At 47.1% G+C, this 20,504-nt stretch overlaps 1 protein-coding gene across 3 annotated transcripts in view; it reads left to right on the top strand.

Moving 5' to 3' along the window:
• The first annotated feature begins 1,575 nt into the window (after positions 1 to 1,575).
• The window catches only part of MTOR (mechanistic target of rapamycin kinase), a 123,273-nt gene continuing 104,344 nt past the window's right edge, over positions 1,576 to 20,504 (top strand). For 2 of the 3 annotated variants that reach the window (XM_027606540.2, XM_027606527.2), the window contains exons 1-9: positions 1,576 to 1,701; positions 3,850 to 4,025; positions 4,644 to 4,752; positions 5,472 to 5,704; positions 7,542 to 7,742; positions 8,479 to 8,613; positions 16,075 to 16,350; positions 16,438 to 16,546; positions 19,913 to 20,099. In XM_027606540.2, the coding sequence (XP_027462341.1) occupies positions 3,864 to 4,025; positions 4,644 to 4,752; positions 5,472 to 5,704; positions 7,542 to 7,742; positions 8,479 to 8,613; positions 16,075 to 16,350; positions 16,438 to 16,546; positions 19,913 to 20,099 (1,412 nt within the window). In that variant the 5' untranslated portion in view covers positions 1,576 to 1,701; positions 3,850 to 3,863. Of the gene's footprint in view, positions 1,702 to 2,178; positions 2,303 to 3,849; positions 4,026 to 4,643; positions 4,753 to 5,471; positions 5,705 to 7,541; positions 7,743 to 8,478; positions 8,614 to 16,074; positions 16,351 to 16,437; positions 16,547 to 19,912; positions 20,100 to 20,504 lie in introns of all 3 variants that reach the window. The other variant, XM_027606534.2, reaches the window with a different exon arrangement.

Here is a 20,504-nt window from a genome sequence, read left to right as displayed (position 1 = left end):
TTTTGGGATTTGAACAGTGAATATATTATATATTTTTAAATGTTTGATTAAATATAGAGATGTTGAACACAAGTGGAAAATGTTAAGTTCAGAGGGACAATCATTTCAGAGTAGAAACAGTGTAATGAAAAGATTCTAAACCTAAAGTAGTAACCATAAATTAAATCAAAAAAAGAATCTGCCAAAGCGTTTTGTTAGCCACAGAATATTGCCAAACCTCTTTAAGTTGGCAGTTTAGAACTTCTGGAAACTTACATCTCTTCAATAGATACTTCTTTGTATTATACAAGTAATTGGTGGTAATGTGTAAGAAGTATGCCTTTTCCTTTTTTTTTTTAAAGATTTTTATTTATTTACTTGTCAGAGAGAGAGAGAGAGCAAGCGCACAAGCAGAGGGAGAAGCAGGCTCCCCGCTGAGCTAGGAGCCCCATGCGGGACTCTATCCTAGAACCCTGGGATCATGACCTGAGCCAAAGGCAGACGCTTAACCGCCTGAGCCACCCAGGGGTCCCAGAAGTATGCCTTTTCCATATTCTATTACATCTTAGTTGTATATTCCCCCCCTGTGAATACAGACACCTAATAAATATATAAATGTTTTATTAAGGGGTATATTATACTTATATTGTTGTATAATTTGTATTTTTTAACAAATTGTGAACATTTTTCCTTCTTAGCAAATATTAATCTATATTACCATTATTAATGGCTCCATACATTTTCCTTAATATGAATGCATCATATTTTATTTAATCAGACCCGTTGTAAGAAATTGAGGAATTTTTGATTATAATAACCGTGACCCAAAAAATTGAGATGTAGTCAAATTCCATTTTTGCTATTGATTGTTTGAAAGGATGTTTTTATTTTATTTATTTATTTTTTAAGTGAGCTTTACAAGCTCTACGCCCAGCCTGGGGCTTGAACTCACCACCAGAGATCAAGAGTCCCATGCTCCACCAACTGAGCCAGCCAGGTGCCCCTGGAAGGATGATTTTAAATGATGTTATTTGGAAATTATTTATTTAGGAGTAGGTCATTTAGTTAAAACTGGGTTATTGTCTCCCGCGAAAGATCTTGTGAACTAGATAATTTTGGAAAACTGGGAAAGTCTAACTAAAAATGCTTAAAATGCATATTGCATTTAACAAAAGAGGAATCAAGGGTGCATAAGTAGCGCCAGTCCGAAAGTTCTAGGTCTGTGCTCTGGTAATCACAGGGCACTGACGTCGCTCACACTCCGGTTAAAGCGGGCGGGACGCACAGCCTCCAAGTCCCACGCCGCGGTACCCACACGGCAAACTCCACACCACCACAGTGGAGATGCAGAGGGGAGTAAGAGTAGCGATGCACCGGATGTGCGCGTGGAAGTGACTGAAATCAACTCAGGACCCATTGGTTCTCCCGAATTGACGTAAGCCTCCTTTCGCCTGCCACTGGCCGCGTGGTTTGTCTATTTGAACAGTCCCCGCCCCCTAGAGAAGCCGGGTCCCTAAGCCTCACTTCTCCTTCATTTCTATTGGTCTATGTTCCAGTCCATCTTCTTCTTACGCCTGCCAATTGGTCCACAGGGCTGGGAGCCCGCCCTCCCACCCGCCCGGCTTAGAGGACAGCGGGGAAGGCGGGTGGTGGGGCCGGGGGCCTTGAAGCGGCGGTAGCCTCGGTGGTGGCGGCAGCTGAGGCCTTGGCCGAAGCCGCGCGGTGAGTCTGGGGCCTGGCACCGACCCCTCCGAGGCGGAGGAATATCCAGACCCAGGGTCAGCCTGGTCCGTGGGAGGGGGGACCCGGGAAGTTGCCCGTCTGGGACGTGGGGTTTTCCCTCCGTACCGGCCCCACGGGCTTGGGCGCCGTCAGAGCCCCTTGACCCCCACCCGGCGAAGCAGCACCCACCTCCTCCCGGATCCCCAGGAGACCCCCGGACCCTTCAGCCTGCCGTGCGTCCCTGCGCCGCGAAGGCCGGCCCATCAGCCCCGGTAGTGCCGGGACGCCTTTGGGTCTTCATGCCGTGCAGTCGCCCCTTCTTCCTAGCCACCTACGGATTGACCTCAGAGAGGAGCAACGTCAGTGTGTGCCCCTCAGTGTGCCCCCTGGGGACCTTTCAACGACCCAGTCCCCAGAGCTGAGCTGGGTTCCATGCTCGTGTTTCATCCTCTCTGCCCTCCCCGCCCCCATCCTCAGTTTCAGCCACCCCAACTTTAACTTCTGCAAGCCCTCACCAAGACTCTTAGGATATTTGACTTCCAATATCTCCATTGAATTGTGCCTGGAGCAGATGGGCCTGTGGGCCTCAGACCCTGTGAAGGTACGCTGGTTCTTTCCTGAGAAGGAGAATTTCTTGCCAGCCTCCCTCCCCTTCATCGCAGACCCTTGGGCACACACCCCATAGTTAGTTTTCTCATCAGGGATCCTTGAGTTTCCTCTCCCCTGAAGGATGACATTTCCTTCTGCAGTCTTTTTCTTGGCATTGGAGCATTTAATAGCTTTACAAAACCAATTATTACCTGGGGTCTTTTTTTTTTTTTCCTCTGCATCTCACAAATACTTTCAAAAATAAGAATTTTGATAATTTGATTTTTTAATATAATCTGGACATCCCTAGGATAGGTATATATGTTCCTTCCAGCAGTCTGGGCTGAGCCCTATAATGGCCACTTTCCACCTAGATTTTAAGCTCGTTGAGGGAAGGGATGGTACTTAATTGAGGAATGAATATGTGATCTCAGGAACTAGTCAGTCTCTTAGCTCACATTCCAAGTACTAGTATTTTATGGAACGGCACCGTCCAATACAATAACCACCAGCCACAGGCGGCTTAGAGCATTTGAAACACGGCTAATCCACATTGAGATTGCCATGTGCAGAGCACATTTTGGAAACTTAGTACAAAAAGAGAATGGAATATATATCTATACTATTTATGTTGATGACAGGTTGAAATGATCTTTTGGATGTATTGGGTTTTAAAAATGTATTAATTTCTCCTGTTTCTTTTTACCTTTTTTGATACGGCTATCACAAAATGTAAAATTGCACTTATGGCTTATTTTGTATTTCTACTGGCCATTGCTGCTATAGAATAATAATCAGTGACCCTTTTTAAAATTGAATGCCTTGGGGAAAGGGACAGTCTTAGGCTTGTTTTATTTTCTCTCTACCTCCCCATCTCTAGTGCCTGGCACTGGGCCATGTATGGAGTAGTCATGATGATAATAATAGCTAACAATTACTAAGCACTCACTGTGTGCCTGGCACTGTTCTAAGCACTTTTTAACATTTATTAACTTATTTAACCCTCATATCAACGCTATGAGTTAGGTAATGTTATCCTACTACAGGTGAGGAAACTGGGACATTTTCAGTATCTTCCTCAAGGTATATAATTTTGATAATGATTTTTTTTTTTTTTTTTAGATTTTATTTATTTGAGAGAGAGAGCACCAACTGGGGGAGGAGCAAAGGGAGAGGGAGAAGCAGACTCCCCGCTGAGCAGGGAGCCCGATGCGGGTCTCCATCCCAGGACCCCCGGATCATGACCTGATCTGGGTTCCATCCTTGGGTTTCATCCTCTCTGATGAAAGCAGATGCCCTATAATTTTGGACTGCATTCGAACCCAGGAAGTCTGGCTCCACAGCCCACAGTTTGACCCTGTCTGCTACACTGCCTGTTTTAGACACCAGTCACCGTTGACTAATCAAGGCTTTCTCTACATTCCTCAGGGAGGTCTCCCAACCGTTGTAGGATCCCCTTCCTGGCATGGGCAGGGTGGAGACCTGTGTTGAGGAACTGTGGCCATAAATTCACCACTGCGGTTTGTTATCCAGAACATTAAAGGAAGTTTCTCTCCAAAGAACCTCAGGTCAGGATGCTCGGAACCGGACCCGCTGCCACCACCACAGCTACCACCACGTCCAGCAACGTGAGTGTCCTGCAGCAGTTCGCCAGTGGCCTGAAGAGCCGGAATGAGGAGACCAGGGCCAAAGCTGCCAAGGAGCTCCAGCACTACGTCACCATGGAGCTTCGAGAGGTTGGGGCTTCTGTGATTCTCCAGGGAATGTTTGGTCCAAATGTACCAGCACCGGTTTAGATTCCTTTTGACAGCTCAGTGAGGGTTTGGAACATGACGGCCCCCAGTTTCTCTTGTCTGTGGGATATGCAGGTTCCTTTGCAGCGGGTACACAGTTCTGTGGCATGTCCTGTGTTATGATGGCATTTAGGAGTCAGTGTAGAGTCAGCTGTTTCTTTTCATGTTTCTTTTTTTTCTTTTTCCCACGATATTCCAGACCTTCAGTTCTTTCCATCTGATAATAGTGGTTGGGATGGGTTTGAAGAGTTGGTAGCCTGGGGCTTTCTAGATAGAGAGCTCATGTGACGTCAGGACAGTGTCTCCTGCGTCCTTGTAACCCCGGGATGCGGCCTGCTCAACGAGTGTTTGTTCCATAAACAGATGAACTGCGAGTTCAGTTGCTCAACAGTTTACAGCTATAAGAGTGGGCAGCAGCTTTGTCCTCTCTGGGTTGAGCTGTATCTGCTGGCCACCTCTCAGTCCTACCCTCTGGAAGCCCCACCCCCACCCCCTGCCTCCACTGCTGCCCCAGCCTCGGGGGGTCATCGGAAGCTGTTCTGAGCACACCTTCCTTTGCAGATGAGTCAGGAGGAATCTACGCGCTTCTATGATCAGCTGAACCATCACATCTTTGAGCTGGTTTCTAGCTCAGATGCCAATGAGAGAAAAGGTGGCATCTTGGCCATAGGTAAGGACAGCCTGACGACAGGAACGACCAGGAGTAAAGGGTGACTCCCTTTGTGTCCACTGCACCTGTGTCTGCTGCGCACTGATGCTTTGTTCTTACCTGTTTGAGGAATTTTTAAGGAGCCTTGTGGCTTTCAGTGTACCTGTTCAGGTATCGATCCTAGCAATGGTCCTGGGATGTGGGCAAAGCTGGTATTTTCAGATACAGAGTCTGAGAACTGTGACGCAGCTTTTCTAGGGCCAGGCAGTGGCCGCTGTGAGACGAGAAGTCAGCTTTCCTTCTGCCGGCCCGCCCCCCCCACCGCCGCCACCCCGTGTTGCTTGTTGCAAGCTCTAGTGTCTCTGTAGAGCATTTTGGTGCAGCGGGGCTCACGGATGGAAAGGGAGAGGTGGGGAACAATGATAAAAAGCATGTCATTCTCAAATCCCAGGGACTGGTCTGGTGAATTCCTATTCATTTTCAGTTTGTTTTCTCTTTCTTCTTGGGAAAACAAATTCTCTCTACTAAAATGAAGTTATTTTGCTTTATGTAAGTAGTTCTGGCACAAACATCAAGTCTCTTGCTTTAAAATGAAAATTATCTGCATCCTTCCCATCTGGAAGTTGCGTTCTGTGCTCAAAGTAGAAGGAAGGGGTCACTTGCCAGCCTTCTTTCAGGGCAGTGCGCTCTCCTGGACAGGATGCGCCCATCCTCACCTTTTGCCTTCCTCTCTTTCCCAGCCAGCCTCATTGGAGTGGAAGGCGGGAATGCCACTCGGATTGGCAGATTCGCTAACTATCTTCGGAACCTCCTCCCCTCGAATGACCCAGTTGTCATGGAGATGGCATCCAAGGCCATTGGCCGCCTCGCCATGGCAGGGGACACTTTTACAGCTGAGTATGTGGAGTTTGAGGTGAAGCGAGCCTTGGAGTGGCTGGGCGCTGACCGCAACGAGGGCCGGAGACACGCAGCTGTGAGTGCCTGCAGGGAGGGGTCCCCACACAGTGTGCTCAGGTCCCCGAAAGGCACAATGAGGGGACGCTCCAGGCATAGGCACTGTGCTTCTTAGGGGCCTTCAGTTCTGTCCTGAATCCCTTTCTCTTTTTGCCCTGAGCGCCATACCTGAAGAGGAAACTTAAAGTTCTCTTCTGTTGCTTGAGAGGCAGCCCTAAGTGCAGCGCTTACCTTGCCCTCTAATTTCCTAGAATCAAAATTGCCTCCTAAGCAGAAGGCACCCCTCAGCCATAGGCAAGGGAAGAAGCCACAAGCCAAAAAGCTTCCAGAGCCCCGGATAACTGTCTGCATGATCCCATCAGCGTCTTTGTCAGGGTCTCTCTGCGGTACCGTGAGAATACAGAAGGACTAGGAGTAGGAGAGGAGCAGGGGCAGTAGGACCTTCACTTCCCCACCCTCCGTTCAGGCCTTTCACGCTTATTTTATTTATTTATTTGTTTAAATTTATTTGTTTATTTTAGAGAGCGAAAGAGCGCATGTGTGAGTGCAGGGGAGGGGCAGAGGGAGAGAAAGTCTCAAGCAGACTCCCCGCTGAGCTTGAGCCCAAGCTGGGGCTCAGTCTCATGACCCTGAAATCACAACCTGAGCTGAAACCAAGAGTACCACTTAACCGACTGCACCACTCAGGTGCCACTCTTGTTTATTTTTTAGGCATTATTGATTGGTTGGTACCTAGCCCAGACTTCCTCTTTCCCCATTGGCTGTTCTGCATCTGGAGGAGTGAGGGCCTCTTTTCCTCCTCTCGTGGTGTATCCCACTGCTTTTTTTTTTTTTTTTTTTTTTTTTTTTTTAAGTAGGCTCCATGTCCATTTTGGAGCTCAACTCAAGGCTTGAACCCATGACCCTGAGATGGAGACCTGAACTGAGATTAAGACACTTAACCGACTGAGCCACCCAGGTGCCCCACATCCCCACTGCTTTTTGAGGCTTGTCCCTGAAAAAGGCTGGTTTGGAGGCCCAGACTTTCAGGCTGCAAGATGAGGGAGAGTCTGTCCTTAAGAGAGAGAATCTGGGGTCACGGCTCCTGGGTGACTCAGTCGGTGAAGCATCTGCCTTTGGTTCAGGTCATGATCCTAGGGTCCTGGGATTGAGCCCTTCATCAGGCTCCCTGCTCAGCGGGGAGCCTGCTTCTCCCTCTCCCTCTGCAGCTCCCCCTGCTTGTGCTCTCTCACTCACTCTCAAATAAATAAGTAAAATCTTTAAAAGAGAGAGAAAATCTGGGAATAAATATGGTGGGGATCAAAGCATCATTTGGATCCTTTCCTGTTAGCTCCCTCTTTAGGATCCAGCCCCACGAGGAGGGATCCTGGGACTGGGTGAGGGACACACACATGGAGCCTGCTGCAAGTCGGTTTTGTCCTTCCTGACTCTGAAACTTGGAGCAACCTCTGACCTTCAGTTTCTTCCACTGTCAGATGAACATAATAGCATGATTAAATATTGAACAGGATTATTAGTTCATTCAATAAATGTTTATTGAATACTACTGTGTTCCAGGGATGGTTTTAGGCTGTTGAGGGCAGTATACAAAGTATAAAACACGTCTGCCTTCCAGAGTTCATGTTCCAACATGAGGAACATCTGATGTTTGTAAACACCCTAGGATAATGAACACTGGGATGTTTGATCAATTTTACTTTTACTCCTAGGTCCCCAGAGATTCCTACTTAGAAGGGTGGACAAGTTTGCTCTCTTCCTGATGTATATATATACTGCATGATGACAAGAGGCTGTATTGTGACAGAATCAAACTCTCTGATACAGATGAGAGTCCTCTGTGTGCTTTTCTCTCCTAGGTTCTGGTTCTCCGCGAGCTGGCCATCAGCGTCCCCACCTTCTTCTTCCAGCAAGTGCAGCCCTTCTTTGACAACATTTTTGTGGCCGTGTGGGACCCCAAACAGGCCATCCGGGAAGGAGCTGTAGCTGCCCTTCGTGCCTGTTTGATCCTCACCACCCAGCGTGAGCCAAAGGAGATGCAGAAGCCTCAGTGGTACCGGGTGAGCACGTCGCCATTCCATCCCCGCAAACCATGCGTACATACAGCATCACCCGTCTGAAAGGGCCGCGACGGGGCCTTGCCACAGAGCATGTGTCACATTGTGTGGGTCAATAATTATTTCATTGTATTTCACTGGAGCAAAGATCTGTTGGTAGCCACACCATTATTGTACGTGCCACTAAGAGTGAAAATGTGATGCAGTTAAACTGTGATTTACTATCTTCTTATCAACAATTATAAGAGCTCTCTTCTCAGAGATACTAAATTATAGAAAAATGGGTATCTGAAAAATAGCAACGTACAATGATACTAATTTAGAAAGGGCTGGTTCTCTCTCCTCCAGAGTCATAAGCCCTGTGCCGATTGCTGTTGCCAAGAAAACTTAACCAAGGAGCTTGTACTACAAAGAGAGAAAGCCCTGAACGTGGCATTGGAGACCTGGGTCCTAGGCTTGGCACAATTTGCTATGTGAACTTGGACAAGTCATTTAATTTCCTTGAGCCTCTGTTTTTCATCTGTTCAATAGGGATGGTCATGGTCTCTTGCCTCATGGCATTGTGCGGGTTGAAGCTAAATTAAAGGAAAGAGCTTGGTAACTTCGTATCATTGATGTCGCTGGCACAAGCCACTGAGCAGGCCTGGTCACACCACACAACCCCCTGTGTAGAAGGGGTGGGCTGTGTTCTTTCTACCTTTGGACCTCGGATAATTAACACATTCTGTATCTCTCATAGCACACATTTGAAGAAGCAGAGAAAGGGTTTGATGAGACATTGGCCAAGGAGAAAGGCATGAATCGGGATGATCGCATCCATGGAGCCTTGCTGATCCTCAACGAGTTGGTCCGCATCAGCAGCATGGAGGGAGAGGTGAGAAGCCATGTCAGAAGGGAGTTTGGATTCCCACGTGCCATTCTGTGAACAGGACAGGCGAGATCCTTGTCCTTACAGAGGATATGATGTAAGGGACACAGGCAATAAGCAAGTAAACAAAGTCATTTCAGAAAAGCACTAAGTCCTAGGAAGTAATGGGATGGAGGGTAGCAGGAAGGAGGGGTTGACTTCCTCTCTGGGGTGGTGCCATTTGAGCTGAGACCTGCAAGACGTGGAGGGGCGCGCTTTGCAGAGGGCAGGGAGATTGTGTTCCAGGTGGAGGCTTTGAGGTGGGAGAGAGTTTGAAAGTTCAGGGAACAGAAAGAAGGGAAATGTGGCTGGGGCACGAGAGCCAGGGAGAGAGGGGTGGGGCCAAATTCCAAGGCCTCGCGGTTCGTGGTAAACACTGGCTTTTATTCTCACTGCAAACCTCAGAGGTGTGTACACAGGGGAGTGGTGTGAGGGCCTCATTTTTCATAATCATTGGCGACTTGTGGGGCAAATCTTGTGCAGCGGCAGGAATGAAAGCAGGAGACTAGTTAAGGGGTGTGGTTAAACGTGCCAGCATTTTTGTTAGGGAAATAGCCCGGGAAAGAAAACGGAGCAGGGAGAGACTGGCAAGTCATCAGATGCGGGGCACAGCTGTCCCTAAGTGAACAAGACAGCAAAGGAAAGTGGGCTGGAAGCGTGCTAGGCCCCCGTGCAGAGCCGCCATGGGGGCCTCAGGCCGCAGGTGGCTCTCAGGTGAGCCCTCCCCAGCGTTCCTCCCACGTGCTGTCAGTGGCTAGAGGCAGCCGATGGCAAGCGTGGCCGTGGCGCAAACATGGTGGCGTTTTCAGAGTCGCAGCAGGGGCCCTTGGTCAACTGCACTCCTTGTAGTCGGGGGTCCCGTTCTCCTGGCTGCCAGGGAGTCTATGGAGTAGCCTGGGCGGGTGATGGTGGTGGCCTCCACTGGTCTTGGCAGTGCAGACGCGGAGGAGATTCAGTGTCAGTCCGCTGGTTGCAGGATACATTGGGAGTAGAGCTCCCTCTGTGAGTCTTCTATGGGGAGCGAGTTGGTGTGCAATTTTGTCCCAGGGCTTCTTGCTTTACTAGACCCGGGGGCCATTTGGTAATGGCGGTGCTGTCGGCACTGGGCAGCGTCTGCCGCTGTACATGTAGAACCCAGGAGTCCAGCTTGGAATCCCCGCTCCTCTCTACTGTGTGACTTGGGTACGTTATTTTACTTCCTTTAGCCTCATTTTCCTAGTGTTAACGGGGATCTCATCCCACCTCCTTGGGCTCCTGTGAGGTTTCTAAATACAACTGACCCTTGAATGACACAGGTTTGAACTGCATGGGTCCACGTATACGTGGATTTTTTTCAGTAAATATGTTGGGAAATTTTTTGGAGGTTTGTGGCACCTCAACAAACTCAACAGATTAACCGAATAGCCTAGAAATATTGAAAAAATTAAGAAGTTAGGTATGTCACAAATGCACAAAATACAGGTAGATACTAGTCTAATTATGTACTACCACAAAATGTACACGAATCTATTACAAAAATTAGAAATTTACCTAAACTTACGCACACCAGCACTTACAGACTATACATGGCGCCGTTCGCAGTCGAGAGAAATGTGAACAAATATGAAGGTACAGTATTAAATCCTAACTGCATAAAATCGACTGTGGGACACACTGTCTTCTGCAGTAATTTCACAGCCAGCTCCTGTTGCTGTTGCTGTGAGCTCAAGTGTTGCTAGTGTCTGGTTAACACACTGCAAGGCTCATCTTCTGTGTGCACAGTTCGCCCCTCCAGTAAATTGCGCATCACAATAAAAAGTGCCCTGTCACACTTCTCATGTGTTTTTCATTGTGTTTCGTGCAATACTGTAAACCTTGAATAATACTGTGGAACCCGGACGAAGTGCCACTAGTGAGGTTCTTCCAAGAAGCAAAGTCATGATGTTATAAGAAAAAGTTGAATCGCTTGATATGTGCCGCAGATTGAGGTCTGCAGCTGTGGCTGCCCACCATTTCAAGATAAATGAATCCAGCATAAGGACCATTGCAAAAAAAGAAAAGGAAATCCGTGAAGCTATTGCTGCATCTATGCCAACAGGCACAAAAATCTTGCACTTTTTGAGAAATCTCTTTTTATCTCATATTGAACATGCAGCTTTTATGTGGGTACAGGATTGCTGTAAGAAAGGCACACTTAAAGACCAGTATGATTCGAGGAAAAGCGAAATCATTATCTGACAACTTAGAGCAAAAGGAAGGTGAAGGACTGAAAGCTAGAGAATTGAATGCCAGCAAAAGATGGTTTGATAAGTTTGAAAAGAGGTTTGACTTAAAAAAAAGTCAAGATAACAGGAGAAGCAGCTTCTGCTGACCAAGAGGCAGCAGATGAGTTCCCAGATGCCATAAAGAAGATCACTGAAGAGAAAGGATATGTGCCTGAAGAGGCTTTTAATGCAGACGAAAGTGCCTTACTCTGGAAAAGAAAATGCCACAGAGGACATTTATTAGGAGGAGCAGCAGGCACCAGGATTCGAGGCAGGAAGGGGCAGGCTAATTCTCTCATGCAACACAGTGTAGTTTATGATCAGAAGGCCCTTATCTATAAATTGCTAACCCTGGAGCTTTGAAGGGAAGAGAGAAACACCACAAGAACTCTCTTTCTGGATTGGTTCCCTTAATGCTTTGTCTCTGAAGTTAAAGTACCTTGCTGGTAAGGGATCGCCTTTTAAAATTCTTTCAGTATTGGACAATGCCCCTTGCAACCCAGAACCCCATGGGTTCAACACCAGAGTCATCGAAGTGGTCTACCTGCTCCCAAACACAGCATCTCTAATTCAGCCTCTAGATCCGGGTCATGACCTTTAAGGCTCATTACACATGGTACTTTGTGAAAAGGATTGTCAACACTGTGGAAGAGAACCCTGATGGGAAGTCTGGAAGGATTACACCATTGAAAATGCCATTGTTGTAGAAAAAGCCACAAATGCCATGAAGCCTGAAACAAATTCCTCCTGGAGAAAACCGTGGCCAGATCTTGCACGTGACTTCACAGAACTTATGACAGGGCCAGTCAAGGAAACCATGAAAGAGATTGAAAGAAAGTGGATATGGCAGAAAAGGTGGGGGCTGAAGGGTGATACGGATCTTGGAAACTTTCAAGAGCTAATAGACACCACACCAGGGGATCGAACAGGAGATGACTTGAGGGAGGGGAGTGTTTCCGAACCGGTGCCGGACGATGAGGAAGACAACCTAGGAGAAGCAGTGCCAGGAACCAGGAGGGGTCTGATTATTTCAAGACTGCTCTTGATGTCTTTTATGACGTGGATCCTTCTGTGATGCAGGCACTGAAATGAAGCAGACCGTGGAAGAGGGATCAGTACTATAGAAAGATGTTTTTAGAGAAATGAAAAAGCAAAAAAGTCAAACAGAAATTATGATGTATTTCTGTGAAGTTGCCCGGAGTGTGCCGTGTCTCCTGCCTCCCCTCCCACCTCTTCCGCCTCTGCCACCCCTGCAGCAGCAAGCCGGCCCCTCCTCTGCCTCAGTCTACTCACCATGAGACCCATGAGAATGCAGACCCTTCCGCTGAGCCACGTCCTGCTAGCGAATAGGAAAGAATCATCATGCCGTACAGCTAATAAACTTACCTATTGTGTGTTTGTGAGTCTTTATATGAAAATCTGTTGACTGTATAGCAAGACTGTACGAGATGTTTTTGTGAATCGATCATGTGGAACCTCGTGTGCAAAGCCCATGTGGAAGTGGACAGCCTGTCCCTGTGTGGGCGTAGGGTGAGTGATGTTTACTGTAAAGTTAAAGGTAATAATGTGTTGGTTTTCTTACCGTTTTGTAACTTTGCTTTCAAAGAATTTCATGGCCGTACTGTATACCTTTCTCGTAATTGGAGAAACTGCGTATCAGCCTATCATCGCAGGTAAGTGGGTTTTTAAAAAATGTATCAATCGGTGTTTCCAGTACTGTATTATGAATATGACTATAATACCATACGCCATAAAAATTCAATGACGGCTCATTCATTCGTGCGTAGGCTAGGCTACCATGAAGCAGTTGTCTTGATGACACTAAGCTGCCGTAAAACAATCATATTGCTGCTTCTTGGTCATCGGTGCCTGCATCGTTCGTTATACCTGTAAATAAATACGATTTTCTTTTTCACATTATCTTTTCGTTTTTGCTGTCTGGTGTTAGTAATGCATATTAACATCTACATTGTTTTGCTTCAAATAAGACAGTATTCACGTAGGTACTGACAGATGATTCATCTTGTCAATAGATGACATACACTTAGGATATTGGTAAATACAGCATGGTACTGTAAATGTATTTTCCTTATGTTTCTCATAGTAACATTTTCCTTTCTCTAGCTTTCTTATAAGAATACAGCATCTAATACACATACAAAATTTGTGCTAATCAATTGTTTAATATTGTTAAGACTCTGGTCAACAGTAGGCTGTTAGTAAAGTTTTAAGGGAGTCAGAAGTTACACATGGATTTTCTTTTACTTTTATTTATTTATTTATTTTTAAAGATTTTATTTATTTGAGAGAGAGAATGAGACAGAGAGCAAGCACGAGTAGGGGGGAGGGGCAGAGAGGGAGAGAGAAGCAGACTCCCCACTGAGCAGGGATCCCAATGCGGGGCTCGATCCCAGGACCCCGAGATTGTGACCTGAGCCAAAGGCAGACACTTAACCAACTGAGCCACCCAGGCGCCCCTACACATGGATTTTCGGCTGCATAGGATGTCTTTGCCCCTAACCTCCACGTTGTTCAAGGGTCGACTGTATACTTGAAGTGTCTGGCACAACACCTGATGGAGTGGGCATTCCATAAATGGTAGCCCTCAGAGATTTCCCCACCCAAGTATAATGTAGGCTTTCCACTGTAGCCTGTACAGTTGTGGGATCTCTGTTTTCTCCCAGGAAAACAGAACATCACCTAACTAAATTTAATTAAAATAGAATTTTGTACATTTTGTCAATTCTAAAGAACTATCCAAATGTAAGGTATTATAATTTTGTAACTTGTTAATTCATTCAACAGATATTTATTGAGCACCTGCTGTGGGCCAGCTATACCAAGTCCTAAGAGCTGGAATAATACAGCAGTGAATAAAGCATTATATTCTAGCAGGGAGAGACAATACACAATTAAGTAAAAATAAATACAGTTGACCCTTGAACAACGCAGAGGTTCAGGCATCAACCCCCCCATGCAGTTGAAAATCCACGTATAACTTTTGACTCCCCCAAACTTAACTGTTAATAGCCTCCTATTGACCAGAAACCTTATCAATAACATAAACAGTCAGTTAACACACATTTCGTATGTTATGTGTCTAATATACTGTATTTTTACAATAAAGTAAGCTAGAAGAAATAAAATGTTAAGAAAGTCATAAGAAGGGGGGCGCCTGGGTGGCGTGGTCGTTAAGTGTCTGCCTTCGGCTCCAGTCATGATCCCAGGGTCCTGGGATCGAGCCCCGCTTCGGGCTCCCTGCTCATCAGAGAGTCTGCTTCTCCCTCTCCCACTCCCCCTGCTTGTGTTCCCTCTCTCGCTCTCTCTGTCAAATAAATAAAATCTTTAAAAAAAAAAATCATAAGAAGGGGAAAATATGTTTACGGCACCGTACTGGATTTATGGGAAAACATCCACATGTAAGTGGACCGGTGCAGTTCATACTCCTGTTGTTCAAGCATCAGCTGTAGTGTATCATATGGTGATGAATGTTCTGGAGAAAAGTAGGGCAGGGAAAGGGACCAGGAGGTGCTAGCATGGATCAAGGATTACATTTCAAAATGTACCATTTGAGCACAGTTGTGAAGGAGGTAAAAAAGAGCCATACAAATAAAGACCTGGACAGAGCATTCCAGACAGCGGGTTCTGCAGACGCGAAGGCCTCGAGGCGGGAGCTTGCTGCTTTTGGAGGGGAACCAGATAGCCACTGGGACTGAGCTGTGTGACAGGAGAGAGGTGGTGGGCGATGGGGTCAGAGGAATACCTGGGGTGCGGAAAGGGGCACATCGTGTGGGGTCCCGGGAGCCACAGTACAGACCGTGGGTGTGAAGTGGGAAGCTGTTAGTAGGTTTTGAGCAACAGAGTGACATTTGACTCATGTTTCAGAAGGATTGCTGTGGCCGCCATGTTGAGTGGATTATCGGCAGGGCTCGGGCTGATGCCAGGAGTCCAGTTAGTAAGGAACAGCAGCAACCTTAGCAGAGGACTTCTGCAGTTTGCACCCTAGTGGAAACTGTGCAGGCCAAGCAGTGGCTGGATTCTGAATTTGGGACTGGGGGGAGGGGGTTCACTGAGAGAGAGAGGAGTCAAGGTTTTTGGCCTGCGAGACTGGGAGGATAGGGTGGCACTTGCTGAGACAAGGAGGACTGAGGTGGAAGGAGCAGGTTTGGGGTAGAAGGTCAGGAGTTTGCTTCTGAATGTTAAGTTTGAGACACATGTTGGGTATCTGAGCAGAGAACTGGGTCTTTCTAGGGGGATTCTGGGCAGAGACACGGATTTGGGAGTCATCAGCACATAGCCATGACTTCAAGTCCCGAGACCGGGTGACTAGTTCCCCAGCAGAGCACTGGTGTCGTTGGAGAAGAGGTAGGGCCTGGTACCTAAGGTCAGGAGATGAGCAACCAGGGGAGACCAAGGGGCAGCTGGTGCGGGTAGGGGAGGAAGGCCAGGAAAGCTCAGGATCCAAGAAGCCAAGGAAGGAAGTTTTCAAAGAGGAGGAAATATTAAGTTGGCTCAAACACTGCAGATTAGATACAATGAAGACCGAGAATTGACCATCCGATTAGCAGCATCAGAGTCCTTGGTGACCTTGATAAGAATAGTGCAGAAAATTTCTGAAAAGTGAGAGTATCTGTGTCGAGAACAGTATGGAAGTTGAGAAATGAATTGTTTGGACTGTTACTAAGCAGCGCTTTGTATAGGACGTAGATGTGAATTCTCAGCCAGTCAGGGTAGTCCCCACCAGCCACGGAATTCCTTGGATCCCGAGAAAATTACTTTCCCAAGTTGTTTCTGCCTGGGTTTCTGAAGAGAGGAGCCTGGCCTCGCCAGGACCCTGGCGTGGGGCTGCCCGACACCCTCGCCAGAGGCTTCGTGGCCACAGCCTTAGGTCTGGAGTTACAGCCATTTGCAACTCAGCTTTCCCAAACCAAGGGAGCAGTCCTCCGCAGCCAGCCCCCTGCTGCTGCTGCTTCATCATTCGGTAGGTGGTGCTCTTCTGCCTGAATTGGAATAAAACCAGTCCCCCTGCAAGGTTCTGGGGAAATCCAGGAAGATGAGGAGCAGGCACCCCCCACTTTGAAAATAGTTCCCCTTCAGGGTGGGGCAGATGAGTCGCTCTGTAGACCCCACAGTGGCTAGGCAAATGGCACTTGTGAGTAAAGCTGATCCCCCACCCCCCATACAGCGCCTGAGAGAAGAAATGGAAGAAATCACACAGCAGCAGCTGGTGCATGACAAGTACTGCAAGGACCTCATGGGCTTCGGCACGAAACCTCGCCACATTACCCCCTTCACCAGTTTCCAGGCTGTCCAGCCCCCGCAGTCCAATGCCTTGGTGGGACTGCTGGGGTACAGCTCTCACCAAGGCCTCATGGGGTTCGGGGCTTCCCCCAGCCCAGCGAAGTCCACCCTGGTGGAGAGTCGGTGTTGCAGAGACCTGATGGAGGAGAAATTTGATCAGGTAAGTGGCGAGGGGACTCCCCCCCGCCCTCCCCTGCCAAGCTTCATGCTCCCGCTCCCTCACCAACCCTGCGCCCTCCTCCTTTAGGTGTGCCAGTGGGTGCTGAAATGCAGGAATAGCAAGAACTCGCTGATCCAGATGACAATCCTTAATTTGTTGCCCCGCCTGGCCGCGTTTCGACCTTCTGCCTTCACAGGTGAGGATGTCCACGGACATGTCGTGTCATTCCCTGTTGAAATCAAACAGAAGTGATTCCCAAGAGTCATGTCTACCTTTTGTTTGAAGCAACGCCAGCCTCGGGGCTCGTCTCTGGCATCTTTGCCTCCTGTCTGATTTCAGCTGGGTCTCGTTCAGGGTTGCTACAGATGTCACGGGAAAAATCAGAGTGCAGGCAGAGAGGCTGTTCTGGAGCCAAGCAACTTGGCATGTGTGGAAGACAACAAGTTGGTGACAGGCTTCGAAGAGACCAAAGAAGGGCAGTTTGGGTTTAGCTACTCTGCAGCAGCCTCTCTGGGGCAGGGAGGATGCAGTGACCGTCCTGCTTCAGCCCCTGGTTACCCACCTGCCTCACCGCTCAGAGGGAGCAGGGCCTGGAGGTTTCAGAGGCAAGTTTCAGGGATGACGGACTGTGGTTTCCCATATTCCTGCCCTGGTTGCACTGGGCAGTGAGACTCCCTGGCTCCTGGAGGGGCCCCAGCTCAGGTGCTGGCTTCTCCTCATGGCCTTCCTGGGTGACTCCTGCTGGGAGTACTTTCTTCCCCCTTCCTTTAGAGTACCCAGCTGTGGGAAGGCTTTGGCATCTGACCTGGGATGAATCTGGCTTCTGTCCTTAACTGTGAGGTTTCAGACAGGTTATTTGACCTTCCTAGGCCTCCACTTCCTGACTTGTCAGTGGAGAATAACAGTCCTTGTCTTGCAAGATGAACTGCATTAATGCCTAAACAGCTCATCCAAATGGCAGAGTAAGCCCCAGTAGATGGAAACCATTATTCTGCTTTTACTGCCCCCCTCTCCCTCCTTCAAATCCATTTTAGAAGTAAGGTCAAGGTTAAAAATTGTAATAATACTCCAGTTGCCTGTTCATACTTAATATCCTTATCTTACCTCCCTACTTGCTGAGTGGAGAAACCCCATCTTGAACATCTTTTTGCACCTCACTGCGGTGCACATTGCCTGTGCTTAATAAGCATTCGGGAGCAAATGAGAGCCAGGAGTGGAAGTAGAAGGTCAGCCCGACCCTTCGCAGATGCCGTTCCCTAGCACACACACTCATTTCACACCACCCAATTCAGACGAAACGGGACAAATGCATGGTTGGCGTGAAATGTGCTGTGTGTGACGAGAATGTGTTGAGTAAGGACGAGACAATTAGCCACATAAAATCAATGAACCAGAGAGAAATGATATCATGAAAATCACCCATATTTTTTTCAGTTTTCCATTCTTCCTACCTGGTACCCAGCAGCTATTCTCCTTTTTAATGACCAGACATGCCCCTGTTCAGTAGAGCTTTAAATAACCGTGGTTTGAAAGTCTGTGGTTCAAAAGAAAGTAATAATTAGGCTGAATTTGATGAAAGTCTGGCATGTTGGGGAAGCAGTTACCCCAGTAAGTTCAAAGGACCGCCTAGGAGCAGCATGCCAAGACCAGAGGGCCCCTAGGTGTATTCTTTTGATGTGGGTTTTTATTGTTTTATTAAATAATATACTAAAATGTGTCATTGAAATTCAGCCTGGGCAGCCCCCGTACATGTGGCCTCATGGGGAAAGTGCCACTTTTTTAAAGCTTGCAGCTTGGAAGTCATTGCTCGAACTTCCCAATGATGTAATTTTTGGCCATATCAAAAACATGCTAAGATTGGGTTGGAACCTCAAACAATTCCTAGTCTCTTAGGGTGCTAAATCGGGCAAAGGATGTCACCCTCTTGATTTGGGCTCCTTTCCTGCTGAAATGCTGTCCCTGTGCAGAAGTCCCGTTTTCCCCATGGATGTGCTCTGATTTTAAGGTTTACATACATATCACCTTACTCTTCTGTTTTCAAGCCCCAGAGTGCTTTGACCATGAGAGCCATGAAAGAAGACCTTTCTCGTTAGAGTAAATGCAGGGAGGCATCTATGCTGTTTGGGACTCCACTGCCTCCTAAATGAGCTTCTGGGGGCCCTCAGCACCCCTCACTTTCTAATGGATGTGTGGTCTTGCCTTCTCTGCTGCTGTGTATGTTCTGCTGGTGCATGGACTTGAGGCCAGCAAGACGGAAGGGAAAAATAGAAGAGACAAAAATCAGGAAATTCCAACCTTTGGAGGAGTAATAACACTTTCCCTTAAATTGCCCAAGAAGGGGCACCTGGGTGGCTCAGTTGGTTAAGCGACTGCCTTCAGCTCAGGTCATGATCCTAGAGTCCCGGGATCGAGTCCCGCATCGGGCTCCCTGCTCAGCGGGGAGTCTGCTTCTCCCTCTGACCCTCTTCCCTCTCGTGCTCTCTATCTCTCATTCTCTCTCTCTCAAATAAATAAAATCTTTAAATAAATAAATAAATAAAGTGCCCAAGAATCGCCTACCTGCACACATTGGCTGATGGAAACTTAATGAAGATACACTTGTGGCTTCCCAAATTACAGATTAAATCTTGTTCTATTAAATATAACTATAACAGAAATCTCTGGGTAATAGCAAAGTGATTTCCAGGCCTAAGCTGAATAGAGTGGCCTGTTTATTGCAAACAGTATTCAAAATTACTTTAAATTTCAATATAATATAAAATAGTTTAGATGATCATCTCTTTGTTTTTAAGCAAGATTTAACATATATTTCTTAAGAGCATGTAGTTTTTCCCTCAAAATATAGCACTAATGGGGACAGTTATACAATGTTATTGTTTTGGAGACCCTTTAAGATTTTTTTTTTAATTAAAGTGGAAAAAATCTAATATTTCTAATATTTCCAAAAGATGTATCTGAGGAGTGATTATTAAGCATAAGACTTTGGTTAATACATCCTCTAAATTCTTCTTTACTTTTTTCCAACAGGCTCTCTTAATTTATTCTTTTTTGTTGTTGTTGTTAAGATTTGCTTATTTGAGAGAGAGAGAGCACAAGCAGGGGAGGGACAGAGGGAGAGGGAGAAGCAGACTCCCCGCTGAGCAGGGAGCCCGACTCAGGACTCGATCCCAGGACCCTGAGATCATGACCTGAGCCAAAGGCAAATGCTTAACCGACTGAGCCTCCCAGACTCCCCTCTCTTAATTTATTCTTAAATTTAAGTGTTTCATTATTTTTTTTTAAAGATTTTATTTATTTATTTATTTGACAGAGAGAGAGACACAGCGAGAGCAGGAACACAGGCAGGGGGAGTGGGAGAGGGAGAAGCAGGCTTCCCGCCAAGCAGGGAGCCTAATGCGGGGCTCGATCCCAGGACCCTGGGATTGTGACCTGAGCCGAAGGCAGATGCTTAACGACTGAGCCACCCAGGCGCCCCAATTTAAGTGTTTTCTAGGAACTCTGACCTTTGATATATATACCAACCCTGACCTTGAGCCATATGCTTTGTCTTTTTTGTGATCAGATACCCAGTACCTCCAAGACACCATGAACCATGTCTTAAGCTGTGTCAAGAAGGAGAAGGAACGTACAGCAGCCTTCCAAGCCCTGGGGCTGCTTTCTGTGGCTGTGAGATCTGAGTTTAAGGTCTATTTACCTCGTGTGCTGGACATCATCCGTGCAGCCCTACCCCCTAAGGACTTTGCCCATAAGTAAGCATCTCTATTGTGATTTCACTTTCCACCCCCATTTGGCTGGGGAGAAGGATGCTCCATCCCAGTTTCCATGGAGCTTAAGCCCATTCTCCACATCACTAAGCTCCAGAGTGTAGCAAATCATACAAAGCACAACCCTTCCTCAGTTGAGTGCCAGCCTTTTTCAAATGAAGTGATATATATATAAATATTTGGGGAGGTTGAATACCCTGTGAACACATTAGATATCAGTGCTGTTTTCAATATTATTATTAACTGGGAATCTCCTAGTTTTGCTCTTTTCTCTGGTTTTCAAAGGTCTTTTGATGTAAGGCCTAAAGAGAGAGCTTCTGGACTGGAACTGAAGAGAACTAATGGTCACTTTTTCCTTGTCACTGAAGTTGGGTGCATTATTCCACCCTT

Source organism: Zalophus californianus, chromosome 4 (assembly GCF_009762305.2).
Source record: "Zalophus californianus isolate mZalCal1 chromosome 4, mZalCal1.pri.v2, whole genome shotgun sequence".
In the NCBI taxonomy this organism is placed as follows: domain Eukaryota; kingdom Metazoa; phylum Chordata; class Mammalia; order Carnivora; family Otariidae; genus Zalophus; species Zalophus californianus.
This window is presented reverse-complemented; position numbering and strand designations above follow the sequence as displayed.